The 15,184-nt window shown below is 38.5% G+C and overlaps 2 protein-coding genes across 2 annotated transcripts; one reads left to right on the forward strand and one right to left on the reverse strand.

The window, feature by feature from the left end:
• Positions 1-20: 20 nt before the first annotated feature.
• On the reverse strand, positions 21-8,865 carry LOC105389778 (nuclear autoantigenic sperm protein). Its single transcript, XM_048626721.1, has 8 exons — positions 8,455-8,865; positions 8,004-8,107; positions 7,569-7,759; positions 7,042-7,135; positions 6,636-6,776; positions 3,192-3,266; positions 2,733-2,977; positions 21-848 (listed from the first exon to the last, which is right to left on the reverse strand). Exons 1-8 carry the CDS (start codon positions 8,628-8,630, stop codon positions 636-638), a joined length of 1,239 nt encoding a protein of 412 aa, XP_048482678.1. The 5' UTR covers positions 8,631-8,865; the 3' UTR covers positions 21-635.
• A 578-nt stretch (positions 8,866-9,443) lies between these two features.
• On the forward strand, positions 9,444-15,030 carry LOC105389777. The gene is made up of 6 exons (XM_038109174.2): positions 9,444-9,676; positions 9,985-11,222; positions 11,747-11,956; positions 12,265-12,469; positions 13,524-13,699; positions 14,047-15,030. Exons 1-6 carry the CDS (start codon positions 9,541-9,543, stop codon positions 14,938-14,940), a joined length of 2,859 nt encoding a protein of 952 aa, XP_037965102.2. The 5' UTR covers positions 9,444-9,540; the 3' UTR covers positions 14,941-15,030.
• The last annotated feature ends 154 nt before the right edge of the window (positions 15,031-15,184 follow it).

A 15,184-nucleotide genomic window follows, 5' to 3' on the forward strand; every position in this document is an offset into this window, starting at 1 on the left:
CAGTGAAAGAGTGTAAAGAGTTATTGTTATTACTTAAAAATGTATTTTCAACTTAATTAATCTTACACGCTATAAAAATATAAAATAAATAAAACTAGCTGAAACTTAAAACATTAGAAGAAAAATTCAGGACACTTATTAAGAATATCTAGATCTATTGAAAATGTTTCCTTCTGACATTTATCTAATTTATTATAATTGTATTTAACAACTATGCACTACTCAGCACTACCTATTAGACACTGGGTACTAAACAAAAACAGTTCACTTTTCACTACAGCACTGCTAATCCTCAGATAGTTAACAAAATAACCATCATACTCAGTAACAGTAACAAATGCTAGACGTAGACCTTGAAACATGAAATGTGCCTATAATATCAACGTTCTTATATTGTAGATGATAGAAAAGATGCGAAAACATTCGCGGTCGCCACATAAATGTACAAATAATTTATTATTCAGTCTCAAACTCCGCGTGTATAAATCCAAAGCGTTTATAAAGCAAACAACAGTATAAACCGAAGAAACACCAAACAGCTTACAACTTTGAATAAACGCGCGGAGTCCCATTCAAATTTCGAGCCTTTTAGAGAACTTTTTTTCTCTTCAAACCACAGACAAAAAGTTTTTACTCTATGTGTTGGTCCTCTTTGCCGCGGATCCTTCGTCGGCGGCGCCCTCGCTTGACTTCCGCTTCCGCTTGATGAGGTGGGAAATGTTGGAGATGGGTTTAGCTGTTGATGACGATGCGCCTGAAGAACTGGATATGATGCCACCGCCATTGCTGCTGGATGATGCTCCGTCGCCGTTGGACGGACAGAGAGTCTCTCTTACTCGCTTTATTGTCTGTGGAAGAGAAGTATTGATTACAGTTTTTTATGAATATGGAAAAATATATGCTTAGGTTGTTTTGTAAGATTAGTCAGTGACTAATGCCCTCGCTCTTTTTCTGTTGCTTTGATCCATGTCCGTTCAGTGATGCCCTGAATCATCCCCTTTCGGCACAGTAGCTTCTACCACTATTGCAACACCTGTATACGTCCAGCGCACCCTAAGCAGTAAGCGGCTGTCTGGCTTATCCTATCACCACGGTTATAGACAGTCATGTCACCGAAACGATAAGAAGATATTCGATTATGGCATTCGGCATAACTATTATCCGCTGTGCGATCTCGTTACAACTGTTTTAGTTGTTGACTGATAGAAGATGCTTAGATATGGTACTAAGTCCACCTTTTTAGCACTTGTAATTAATAATATTTTGCCAAAAACAATAAAAATAACTACACCAAGTAGCGTTTCTTGATGTTTTTATCTTTTCTAAACAACATAAAAAGTTGCTTGTCATCATGTCTGTGCGTCTGCGTATTATAAATTCTGTGTACTCGTAAGTACACCATTACAAGCATTTTCTGTTTTAAGAGTATCATACAACGTTGTAGTTTAATTTATTAGAACATTGTTGTGTGTAGTGAAGTGTTAGTGTTAGTGCAAAATTGTAGTTTACACTTTGTAGTGTTATCAAAGATCAAGTGGGACATATAAATTGATCAATAACTAGGTACTTGTTTACAAACAACATTGCTAATCGCTGTTCAAAAATTTAAACAGATGATTTCCATTATCATTAAGTAACGTAATGTGCACACCATGTGAACCATGTCCCCACATATTTATTTATTTATATATTTATACTTACAAAGTTAACAACGGATGGACTTAATGCCGAATAAAAAGCATTTTCCCCCAGACAACCAATAGGAGGTTCAGAATAGTTAAGTACATAGAGACCCATTACTTTACTTTTGAAATTTTAATATCCAATGAAGGTACTTACCTACTTATGTTAGTTTTTGTGTTTTTCATGTTAGTGGTTCAAATATTGTAACATAAGTGGTAGAATAGTGTGACATAAATGGCCATGTTATTGGTCTTTAATTAATGTTAGTAATTGCTGAATTAAATAACGCAAACCGCGAACCACATGGCCATTCATGTATTGAATTGTCACCTGAAATAACACACCATTTTGATTCTGATAAGTTTTATTTCAATCCAAAAATGTTACAATACAATACAAAATGGCCACATGGTTATCTTAAAAAACGAATTAAATTAAACTTAACAATACAGACAGTTTTTAATCGAATTGAGATTCAAGGCACAATCAGTCGAAAAATTTAATTCTAAAATTATTTTAAAATACTGACAAGAAACAGTCTTTTAGAAACATTAAAAATATCACATATCCTTGGCAAGTTTTATCCCTAATTTGGTTTATTTTATTGGAATGTATATTTTTCCTTAACGAGTATACTTGAGGAACATTTAAACTTAGCCTACTAGAGAATCAATGGACATAAATCACCTACGGCAAGTTATCATAATTATACCATGAAATGCAAAGACCAAAATCTAATAACTGAAAGAATTTTCTTGTCTTATGCTGCAGCTACCTGATACGATATGGGTACTAACACCTACTTAGCTCATTTGCGACAGTACCGAATACAATAATTAGCGGTATCAATCGTATTAACATCCAACAACCATAGCCTCTTTAAAAATTCTGTCACACATTGATGTCGGTAAGTACAAACTGAATCATTGCTAGCATAAAACACCATCTTACACCATTCACTTGCATTCAACATAGCACCTATTCTTCTCCATAAGGATCATATCACGCAACATCTTCCTCGTCTCCTCTATACACTCGCAGGGTCTTACCTCAGCTTTGTAGTCCATCATGTCGTGTATTTTCTCCCTAATCTCTGGCAGTAACTCCTTCAGCTCTTTGATTTCCCCGTCTACGGTGTAGAAGGGATCGTTGGCGGAGTATTTCTTGACGGTGGCGTCGTCTTTAGCGGCTGTCGGGTTCTCGAGGGTTGCGATGCGGGTTTCTAGAATGTTCGCCGCGTTCTTGAAATGTGTGATTGCGTCCTCGAAGTTGGATGCGAGTGAGTTGGCGAGACCTGAGGAGAGGTTGATATGTAGAAATAGTTGTGATTTTTAGAGGTAGAAAAGGATAATTAGTAAGGGAATAGCTATACTATTCTAAGATCTGGTTATGCCTTGTGGGTCTTTATACAAAAGATGACTTTAGTTAGGGTCAAGAGGGTTATTGGATTTCTTTAGCACCTACTAATATTAAAGTATTTATTGATATTTTTCTACAGGATAAGTTACCTATTTGGTAGTGTGTCTCGGCGATGCGGCGGTCGTCGCTTCTGTACAGCTCCTTCTGAAGTTCCAGGCAGCTCTCTGAAATTTATACATGTTCAACATTAATCATTTACCTTCAAACATTTTAATCAAATATAGCAGCCAGTCATATCCTCTGAAGACAATAGCGGTAGACTAGTTTTAGAGTGGATATGTCGCAGCCATCTGGTTTAATCTCCTGATTGATTGAACCGCTAGCCCGTTCATTGGATGACGCAATTCAGTTGTATGACTAGGCCGAACGTTGATTGTACAAGCGTCACAAAACGTCCAACTAGTTAGCGGACTTAAAATCAGTCAGGTGGTGAATAAAACAAATATGGCGTCTAACAGCGAACAGCTGACACAAAAAGCACTTGTATTGTTATTTTTTGCAAATAAATTAGCTTTAACCCTAGAGTAGTCGCGCCTTTTTGTGTGACGCGAGTGCTCGCGTGGGGAGCATTTTGCCGCCCATATTAAAATGTATTTTTTGGACACTTAATAATTACGATATCTTATAAATGTATATAATTTGAATAAAATGAATCATATGGTATTAGAAAACGTAATATTTATAGTTTTAATATTATAATTATTCACTATATGAGCTATCGTTCATGCTTTGGGAAAATTTCTGATCTTTTAGGTATAAATGCGTCTTAAGCCACACAAAATCAACAAATCTCAAAATTATTTAAAAAATTAGAAGTTATTGTCATCTGCAGCATTTATTTCAGCAATACAATCCTGAAACATGAACATAAAGTGTTCGTTGCACAGTAACTTTCTTCATGTATTGCACCCTTTTTTGACCTGCTATTTTTCTTATATGGACATAGTTATAGGCATGTACCCTCTCTTCTTTAGGGTGTTTTTTGTTGGTTCGGTTTTACAAAACGGGAGATTTGTACCACCGGACCAACAAAAAACACTTATGTACTGTCCATATGTAAGATTTTATTGTTATACGTGGTGTAGTTATGGGCAGAGCTATTTCTTTCAGGTAAATTCTTCGTAAAATTAACTGGTTAGTAAATTAACAAAGTTATATCGTAAATCGAATGTAAACTGAAATAGATACATACCTACATTACATTTACATTATTATAACCAAAAAACACTGAAAAACTTATAATATTTCATAAAAGTTGTAAAGAAAATAACTTTAATTTTACTGACGCGAGTGCTCGCGCAGTGAGCATTTTGCCGCCCCGTGCGACACACTCTCTTCAATTCTCTCTTCCTGCTGTAACCTGTGCACTGAATTTCTCCAAATTTACGTTACATGTAGGAGAGGACCGAGAGGGCAGCTACATAGGCGCTGGAACCTGAGGAGTGCATAGTTCACAAAATATTAAACATTCTTTGCTGAGCGCGGCAAAATGCTCATAGCGCGAGCACTCTAGGGTTAAAGTGCGTTATTTATGTTAAAATAGTGTGACAACATGGATTTACCTATTATTACACCGCCGGCGGATAGTTTCAAAGAAAAAAATGTGCTGAAACTGGATAATTATGAACAACAATATCAAGGTACGTTTATTGTTATTGTTTTGTTAATTTGTGAGATGAGAGCTTCGTAACATAGTCTTTTTGTTGACTCTTGTCTGGTCATGTTCATCCTGAAAAACATTGCGTCATGTGGCAGATAAAGATCTTCTAAATAATATTTATGTTTCCTTGGCACAATCTATAATCATTTACTGTATTACTGTGTGGGGAAGTGCACTAAAAACTAAATTTATTCAGGTTGAGCGAGCACAAAGACTACTACTAAAAGTCATGTATTTTAAAAAGCGTAGTTTTAGTACACGCGACCTTTACTTAACTGCAGATCTATTGTCAGTAAGACAATTGTATGTATTACATACTTTACTAAGAAAGCACGTATCATTAGGATATGACTCGAGCCTATTAAACAAAAGACGGAAGGATATTGTTGCTAAAATCCAAACAGCAAGAACAGTTTTCGCCAGAAATCAGTATGTAAGTCAATCAACCCATCTTTACAACCACATAAACAAACACCTTAATATATATCCAATGTTATATCATGAGTGTAAACACACAGTCACTGATTGGCTAAAAACTCTAAATTATAATGAAACTGAAAAACTTCTTGAATATGACAAGTAATAAGTATCTATATGTATAAAATTATGTATTTATAAACAGTAAGTATATACAATATATAATACTATACCAATATTTAATTTTCAAAATCACAAACACACACTCACACACACACACACACACGCACGCGCACACACACACACACACACACACACACACACACACACACACACACACACACACACACACACACACACACACACACACACACACACACACACACACACACACACACACACACACACACACACAAACACACAGTACTCACTTTTAAACTCAAACCAAAATCATTTACATAGGCCTGATAAGTGGTTCTGTTATTCTCTTAGCTAACTATATACTTAATTAAGTACTTACCACAAAATGTTTTTTTTTTTTATCTTTATTTATTAAAGAGACTTAGGTCACTTACAATAAACTGTGACCATGTCAGTCTCATCGAGACATACACTATTTAAATAAATGCTAAACTAGGGTTGTCTTAAGTCTAAACAATATTTTACATACATTTTTACTCTTAGCCTAAACTTAACACCTTTATGTTAATAAAGAGCGGTTTCTTCTGGCACAGGTGCTTAGTGCACTTAAAAGGAGATTCCAACCTTGTAATTGATTACCTACCTATGGCTAAAGAAATAAATATTTTTGTATTTTTGTATTTTTTTTTGTATCCTAACCAGACATTACAAAGTTGCTATGCTATATCCCATTTAACGACTTCGCTGAATAACGTTCAGTCAAGACGTTGGACGTTACAGTCAACCACTTGACGAGTTGTTCTTTAGTCATTCAACTGAGTAGCGTCATCCAATGAACGGGCTAGCGGTTCAATCAAACAGGAGATTAAACCAGATGCCTGCGACAGATATATCAAATAGAAGTCTTAGCACAGTGCGCAAGACGCGCACGCTAAGTGTGACAAAGTTTTGCTTCGCGCTCACTCACATCGTAAGGCTTCGAGAGCGATGCGACGGAAACTCTTATCACGTCTTGAGCTAAGCGGAAAGTGGAAAGACATCTGATACAAACAAAAATTACCCTTATTCGAATGTAATAAAAGGGTTCTGTCAGATGTCTTTCCCCGTGAAACATTGCTAATTGCTGTTCAGAAATTTAAAGAGATGATTTCCATTATCATTTCATTTTAAAATTATGAGAAGTGTGGCATACTTATACTTACAAAGTTAATTACGGATGGACTTAATGCGGAATAAAAAGCATTATCCCCCAGACAACCAATAGGAGGTTCAGAATAGTTAAGTACATAGAGACCTCAGATAAGGGCACACTCACGCATATCAACAACGGCCTTGTCGTAGGTCTCGCTCTCGAGCGCCACCTCGCCCAGCGCCAGGTGCGCGTCGGCCAGCGCCGCGCGCGCCGCGTCGCCGCCGCCCGCTGTCACGCGCTTCTCGAGGATGGAGCGGGATAGTTCTGTGGAGAGAGTTAATAATAATTATAATAAAAGACCAGCCATCTCAACCACAAACACCGTCCACGTCACAAAATGATGCTCACTTGGCCGTGGGACGATGATCAGAGCTTTGGATGAGGCCTCTATGGGGTTGATTATTAATTGATAACAGGCAAATATTCTACAGTATACATAAATCATTCGGCAGCTTACAGCCCTTTGCTACTGAATCGTGAATTGAACATAATAGTTTGCAATATAATTATGATGTATAATATTTCTTACCAAGCATTTCCCAGGCCAACTGCAGGTTGTCAACGTCGTTCTCGTCCTCTGCGTCTTCTGCTGTGGATTCATCTACTTCTCCATTTGATGGGCCCTGAACAAATAGTTTAAGATATATTAGTGACAATGCATTTAGTAAAGGATAACACTCATAAGTACTACTTTAAATACCATAAATATGTGGTTGACAGAAACCTTTTCACCAGTGTAAATAACCAAATGGCCTTTTTTTTTAAATCCACCTCTAGAAATTTATAAACACATCATGTTCCAACTTCTTCAACAATGGCACATGCCTTTTACTGAGCATAATTTTATTGAACCTTATCAGAATAACCATTTAATAAGGAGATCTTTGTTATTGTTATATCGTCTCCATATGCGAAAACGTATAATTAGCTTTTTGTCTATTTATGTTTAAATAAGGTTAACTTGTTATTAGTATAAAGCTGTTGGTTTACCATGCAATAAATTAAAATAAAATAAAATAAATCTTTATGGTGAAGGCCTATGTTAAATGAACTTACTGGTTGTTCAGCCTCAGCATCAGCCTCCGCCTCTCCTTCAGGCTTGGTGGAGCTGGCGGCAGGCTCCTCATCCTTGGTAGTGGATTCTGCCTCACTCTTCTCAGCCCCTCCGTTTGTGACCACCTTCTCTGATTCCTCATCTTTGCCGTTTTCATCTTTACCATTCTCCGCATCTCCATTCTCATCTCCCTCTGTGAAATTTAAAAAATCTGTTTTGTACATTATACTTAACTGTGTGGCCTTGTTATAAGTTATAACAGGGCCACAAAGTTATCTGCAGATTTGCACTCAAATGATGTTTATTGCTGTGATATCTATTCTTCTCTCAACACTAGGGTTTGTTGATGTGGTAAGCGCTAGATCATTACAGATCTATGTATATGAATAAGATGCAGTTTTCATTAATAACTGTTGAAAATCTGTATATTAACTTACCCTCATTGCCTTCATCTTCTTCATCTGCATTGCCAGAGCCCGGCACTCCGTCCCCGAGAACTCCACTCTCTTCTCGTGACAGACCCAATAAGGCTTTGCCATACCTGTAAATTATAGTGATAAACATTACACAAAACTAAACATAACACAACAAACATCTTGGTCACAAGATAGTCTATTCTAGGTTCAACAAAGCACATCCAAAAAATTACATGGGCTGCAAAATTTAAGATTAGGTTCCACTTCAGAGTACTGACCATTAAAATTTGAAAATCATCTTCATGGCTGACCTGGGCCAGTATGGCAGCAGCTGTCTATTGTTCAATCCATCAGCAGACCATTTTCATAAGGAAATTTTCAAATGCCCATTGTTATGAATGATCAAAATACTACTACACACAATACTACACATTCACAACCTACTCAGAATCATCCACAGATCCACACATACCACAAGTAAGCCTCAGCGCACTGGTCAGCGGTATCCCCATGTTCCGCAGCCAGGGCCTCGCATGCGCCCGCCAGCACCTCCGTGGCGGCCGTGTAGTCACGCACGGCCAGGTGCCGCCGCCCCGTGGCCAGCAGCTCCGTCGGCGTCGTCGTGGATACCACCGGGGCTTCCGACATCTTTAGAAAGGAGTTAGGTTTTTAACTGCTGTTTTTGTTGATTCGGAAGCTATGCGGTGTTAATTAGGAATGATTAACTTGATCTTGCGGTCATAATGTGTGTGGTAAACTCCTAGTTTGTTTAATTTATAGGGTAATATACTAAGATGAAAGGTTAGGTTCCATTCACGGCAATGTAACGGTCATCGGAGAAAAGCAACAATAGATGTTCCACGTGTTCGTGATTAGAATGATTTACATTACATTTAGCATTTAATTTACAGAGTCGTATAGTTTAGTTATCTCTAGACAAGTAGAAAAGTGTATGAGTCAATGTAATACAGCAAAAACCGCCGTACAGTGAAAGTAAATAAAGTCAACTAATTTTTTATGGTGCTGAAAGCTCCTGAAATACTTACATTACTTATAAATTTCCAGGCTTGAATTTAACAATCAGAAATACAGCAAATGCTAATCAAACGTACGTTTTCTTCGGGAATTCGTTTTATTTCTCGTAAAAAGGATGAAAAAGTCTGCTGCCGTTACCGCCCGTTTGTGTTTTTTTATCATAGACAAAAAACACAGATTAATTTAAACTAACATTATAAGGAGACCCTCCACACAGTCGGTGTGGTCAATCATGATTGTATTTTTTACGATCACTTCATTCTCATTCATACACATCACGAATGAGTAGTCGCAATCATAGTTACGATTCAAGTCATACGATTACGACTCGCCTTACATTGCCGTTTAATCGCCATATACATATTGGAATTCTATAATGATGATACTAGCCGAATGTACTGTCTTTCATTCGTCACACAGAATAACGGACATAAAAATGTTCTTGAACTTCAAAACAAACAAATCCCCAAAAATTTTGTGAAATCCAACCTCAAACGCAAAATAAAATATAATTTATGTGAAGATGTCGGTAATAGAACCAGGAAATATAGCAAACAAGATAAAACTGTTATTTCAGAAAATTGCAGATCCCAATTACATACTTGATAACTACTATGCCGACGGTTTAATTAACAAAATATCGACAAAAGAAGACCCTGGTAAGTGTTTTCTAACAAAAGAGAAAGAATAAGTTATTTTGAATCATATTAAAATAGTCGCAAAGCTCGTAAACACTCAGAATATCTCCTTTAGAAGGGTTAAAACAAGTGAAATTGTGTGTGATAAAAATATCTGAAATTTATCAGTATCACTGTGCCCAGTAATTTTTGAGGCATTTATTTATTACTCTATAAGATATAAATAAAAGCCCTTTAAATTTTTATTTACAATACAAAATGTACATGGTACATTAAACAATTACAGTTTTTATATAAGTATATTCCATGGAAGTTTTGCTTTATTACAGATATCATAGCCTTGGAAAAGTTAACCCTTCTGTCAGATCTCCTCATTCAAGCGTTGGAGAAGATTAATGAAGTTCACATCACAGTTCAAGTGTTTCTGGTTCGACTGTGCTCCCTTGTATTCTGTCACGAGCTAAATTTTGTCAAAATTATTTCCACAACAACTGCAGATCAATTCAAGAAAGCTCTAAATGAAATCAACCTACCAGATAAAAAGCCAAGTGTTAAAGTAGCTTATTTAGAGTTGGCTCATGCTTTTATCAAACACCCTACAGGAGTACAATGGCTGATTCGGACCAGCTCATGGGAAAATATTATCAGGCTGACCTCTGGCAATCAGTCAGTTTTTGTTCTAAGACAGACATACAAGTTTGCCAGCATATTTCTATGGCAACTCAACGACTTAGGTGATGAAGACACTATAAAAAAAGTGCTGGACATTGTCCTGCAGCCAATACTGTCCAATAATTTCATTAATGTCCTGTCTGTGACTGCGGAGGATGAGGCACAGCACAGCCGAGTGTTGATCCCAATGATGCACACCCTCATGGACCTGTTCACGCAGTGTTCCCGTCTGAAGCGGCCAACCTTGCTCATGAATGTTCTACTGAACCATTACAAAATCACTAATCATTTGGTTATTATGAAAGATCGGATAGCACACGAAAAGGACATCAACTTTTTGGCTGCCAAACTGTTGTTTTGGCTGAGTATAGCTCGGACTCTGCTGGATCGACCCTTGGACAAGGAGGAGGTGGTGCAGGGCTTTCATGTGGTGGACGTAGCCGTCACCTACTTCAACCTGATGACGGAGAACATTAACAAGCGCTGCCCCACAATGATCCTAGACATCAGCAACGCCTGCAACGTGATCTGGTCACAAATGTGGGGGATAAACGGACCCAAGTACAGTGAGGATTTAATAAGCAAAGGCATTATTTTGGAGCAGCAATTTATATTACTACAGTTGGTCCCTATTATAACATACATGAAAACATCGGCAATGAAGAATGACCCGAACAAAATGATAGATAAAGAGCTGGATGACTTTGTTGGGAAGTGTATGGACTTAGGGTGCGAGCACACGAGCCGGACTGCATATGCTCTGCGGGACGTGATGAAGACCATGGACCCGCTGGCCGTCGCACTGCAGAGCGTCAAGAGACTCTCCTGTCTCAAGAGCTCGCTCAACGACGTGCAGGCCAACCTCATCTTCCAGACACTGTTCTACTGTCTCAGGGTAAATTCTAAATTAGTTTAGGGTGAGGCCACACGAGCGTAATTTTGTGAGTTGTGAGTCGCGTATTCCGGCAGAAATATGTGGGGAGGGGAGCGAGTGATTTCACCGCCCCCCTCGTGCCCGCGCATCAGAATACGCGACTCACAACTCACAAAATTACGCTTGTGTGGCCTCACCCTTATTGCACTATAGTTTTTGCACGTGAAGAGTTAAATGGTGAAGATTTTTTCTAATTGCTCTAGTAGTTTCGGAGCCTATTCAATACAAACAATCAATCAAATGTTACCTCTTTATCTACACTCATAATAATATTAGATTATAGTGATTGATGATAAAGCGATGATTCTTCAAAATAATGATACCTTTATCATCTCTGCAACACTTTGCATGATGACCATGCTTTTTAAATTGTACCAAATTCATGAGATTCTTTGCCCCATTGTTCACGTCGATAAAGTATTTACCCATTTTTTCCTATTTATAATTGCATTCAAGGATTCAATTTTTTTTCTTCAATTTCACAGGAGTACGACCCGGCCGACGAATATGGCGAGTGGAAGCCCGAGGAGCTCTATGAACTGAGTCTAGAAAGGTCTATGGTGATGACCTATGTGATGGACACTATCTTGCTTCTGCTGAACAACTTCAAGATCCACTGGTCGGAGAGCATTGAAGTTATCTGTTTGTACACGATTGTGCAAAGCGTCTTGAAGAGGCAAAATCTAAGTCCTAAGGTAATTTTTAGAAATTATGTATAGGTATTTACAGAGATTTTTAAAGCCGGAGAGGATTCTGAGGAATCTTACCTCAAGACACGACAAATTAAGTCTGGTTCTGAATCCTTCTACCCATGTATCTGGATACACATCATCATCATCAATCATCAGCTTCTGGACAAATGACTCTCGTGGTATTTATGGTCTAACTCCTGACTGAACTCCTTTCGATATGACCCTTCCAATAGCTTGCAGATTTTACGTACTACTTCCCTGACATTCTATAAATCTATCAAACTCATTCACACCCAACCCTTTCTCCACAGTTCGTCGTAGCAGCCCTTAAGGTGCAAACCTTCACCATCAAGAACTTCCTTCCGCCGAACCTCTCGCTCCTAATGGAAGCGACAACAGGTTCATCACTCAGCGACATTGGGGAGCGGCTGCACCGTCGTCTGCTGGACGTGAACTGGGAGGTTCGAGACTCCGCGCTGGAGCTGCTGCAAGTGTGCACGGAGATATCCTTCATGAGTGAGTGTTTTATCAGTGATCTTCACGAGTTCTTACAGCATTTTTGTTGATTATGCTATTTTAAGGTGATCTCATAGATAAGTTTCTCAATATGTCAATAACATGATATAGCCCTACCTTGGGATTTTTTATGAAAAAAAAGACGACTCTATATGTATATGTCGCAGGCAACTGGTTTAATCTCCTGTTTGATTGAACCACTAGCCCGTTCATTGGATGGCGCTGTTCAGTTGTATGACTAGGCCGAACGTTGATTGTACAAGCGTCACAAAACGTCCAACTAGTTAGCTGACTTAAAATCAGTCAGGTGGTGAATAAAACAAATATGGCGTCTAACAGCTAACAGCTGACACAAAAAGCACCTATATTGTTAGTTTTTTGCAAATAAATTAGCTTTAAAGTGCGTTATTTGTGTTAAAATAGTGTGACAACATGAATTTACCTATTATTACGCCGCGGGCGGATAGTTTCAAAGATAAAATTTTGGCGAAACTGGATAATTATGAACAACGATATCAAGGTACTTACGTTTATTGTTATTGTTTAGTTAATTTGTGAGATGAGAGCTTTGTAACATAGTCTTTTTGTTGACTCTTGTCTGGTGATGTTCACCCTAACCAGACATTACAAAGTTGCTATACTATATCCCATTCAACGACTTCGCTGAATGACGTTCAGTCAAGACGTCAAACGTTACAATCAACGACTTGACGAGTTGTCCTTTAGTCATACAACTGAATAACGCCATCCAATGAACGGGCTAGTGGTTCAATCAAACAGGAGATTAAACCAGTTGCCTGCGACATATACAAATGAAGGCCCTACGATGTAGCGTTTAGGACATAGGCTGGGCTAGCGAGAAGTTCCCAGGTTCCATTATCGCCATGTTATGACTTGGATGTGAGAAAAAATGCCATTCAGTTGTAACCTATGGTAATTTACTCCCACCATATTTTTGCATACCAAAGATGTCCTTCAGAATAAGAGCTTACCCTATCTTGACCTCTCGTATCCAAATCCGCGCTACTCTCTCACCCCCAACATTCTTCCCCAGAATTCCCGCCGATGCAGAAGCAGATAGTGGACAACAACCTCATCAACGTGGCCGCGGCCATCGCGCTCAACGACCACCAGTTCTACGCGCAGGCGTCGGCGCTCAAGTGCCTCGCCGCAGCTACTAAGGTCAACTGCTTCTGGGAGAAGTTGAAGTCGGAATACCCGAATATTGAGGTACGTGGAGCCAAAAGTTGTTTCCAGATTTGTAGGTATATTCATCAGCTCGTAACCTTTAACTATATACTGTTTGACATAGACCAACTCCAAGGGGCACTGGCCTGAGTCTACCATATCTACCCACATTTTGTGGGTCCTGCGGTGACGGCGGAGTGCATCTCACTCACGCTACGTTTGTCTATTTGTAATCTTCACTCCAGAATTCGTTTACGTCACAGCGCATTCATTAATTCTACTGTATTAATTCACAGCTATGGTCTTTCTGCGGGCTTCATCTTTATGTAAAAACTAGGCAATACGTTAAAATAGCATCTATATTTAAAGGAATTTATCTTCTATTTCAGGATCGGCTTATAATAATTCTGAAGGAAAACCAAGAGGGCTTAGTGCGGCAAGAGGCCGTCAACGTGCTCTGTGAGATATACCAGAACCTCAAGCTATCACCCGCCTTCACTGACACCCTGCTCAATCACATGATATCCACTGCTCTAACTGACTTCCACTGGGAGGTGCAGATAGCAGCACTCAAGTTCTGGCGAGTGGTCATCCACCGGCAGTTCTCAGAACAAGGAATGCTAGACGGCACCTTCCCACCAGTAACGTTCTCCAAAGAAACCAGAAAGATTGTCACCCTAAACACTGAGGAATGCGGCCGAAGGCTAGTGAAAGCCATGGACGCACTGTCTTCGTTGGGATGCTTGACTGTCTTACTTAAACTGCTGCAAGATGATGTTGAAACGGAAATCGTTAAGACGTCGCTCGCAATATCTGAGGAAATGCTGGATATACTACACAAGTACAATGCTTTGGAGTTTTTGAACGAAAGTGACGCCCAGAACATGAACAACATAACTATAGAGGTCACAGAAGACGCGAAACCCGAAAAAGGACAAGATTCATATCCGCGTACAGCTCCAAAATCTTCCGATGACATCATAGAGGGTATTCTAAACTCTGACGACATGAATTTACTGAGTAATATTTATCAGCAACATCTATCACTGCAGCCAGTGGAAAATGATACTGGGGCAGTGCCTGAGCCTAAAGTGAAAGTGCTAAGATTTGTTACGCCCAGTACATTCGTCAAATACTTGAAAAGCAAGAACTTCAAAGCCATCATAGAGCAAAGGCGGCAGTGGAACGATGGCATACGCAGCCTGTCTTCACTGCTGGATGATGTGCTTGGTATTTATGAGATCAGTGAAGGGGAAGACTACAATACGATGGATTGTTATTAGTACAAATAGATTAGTAACTAATAGTTAAGTTTCATTAAGTTGCATTTTGATAATGTTTATAATCAAGAGATTATATATTTTTTTAAGGTTCAAAATATTTTTATTTTGTCTTAATTTGTCCACTATTGTGGTACATGTCAGATGTTTTCAGAAATGAGTAGAAAAAATCCTCCTGGACCCAGTTGAGACAATTATTTTGAAAATGTAAAAGATGTAAAGGTGTAGAAAATCAAAAAGAAACAAA

Source organism: Plutella xylostella, chromosome 17 (genome assembly GCF_932276165.1).
Source record: "Plutella xylostella chromosome 17, ilPluXylo3.1, whole genome shotgun sequence".
Classification (NCBI taxonomy): Eukaryota; Metazoa; Arthropoda; class Insecta; order Lepidoptera; family Plutellidae; genus Plutella; species Plutella xylostella.

What these genes read in the sequence shown, in the direction of transcription:
- LOC105389778 (XM_048626721.1), bottom strand. Translation starts at nt 8,630, where the DNA reads ATGTCGGAAGCCCCGGTGGTATCCACGACGACGCCGACGGAGCTGCTG. An exon ending in TGCGCTGAGGCTTACTTGTG is followed by an intron (nt 8,108 to 8,454) that starts GTATGTGTGGAT and finishes TATAATTTACAG; the next exon opens with GTATGGCAAAGCCTTATTGG. An exon ending in ATGCTGAGGCTGAACAACCA is followed by an intron (nt 7,136 to 7,568) that starts GTAAGTTCATTT and finishes CTATTTGTTCAG; the next exon opens with GGCCCATCAAATGGAGAAGT.
- LOC105389777 (XM_038109174.2), top strand. Translation starts at nt 9,541, where the DNA reads ATGTCGGTAATAGAACCAGGAAATATAGCAAACAAGATAAAACTGTTA. An exon ending in ATCGACAAAAGAAGACCCTG is followed by an intron (nt 9,677 to 9,984) that starts GTAAGTGTTTTC and finishes GCTTTATTACAG; the next exon opens with ATATCATAGCCTTGGAAAAG. An exon ending in GGCAAAATCTAAGTCCTAAG is followed by an intron (nt 11,957 to 12,264) that starts GTAATTTTTAGA and finishes CTTTCTCCACAG; the next exon opens with TTCGTCGTAGCAGCCCTTAA.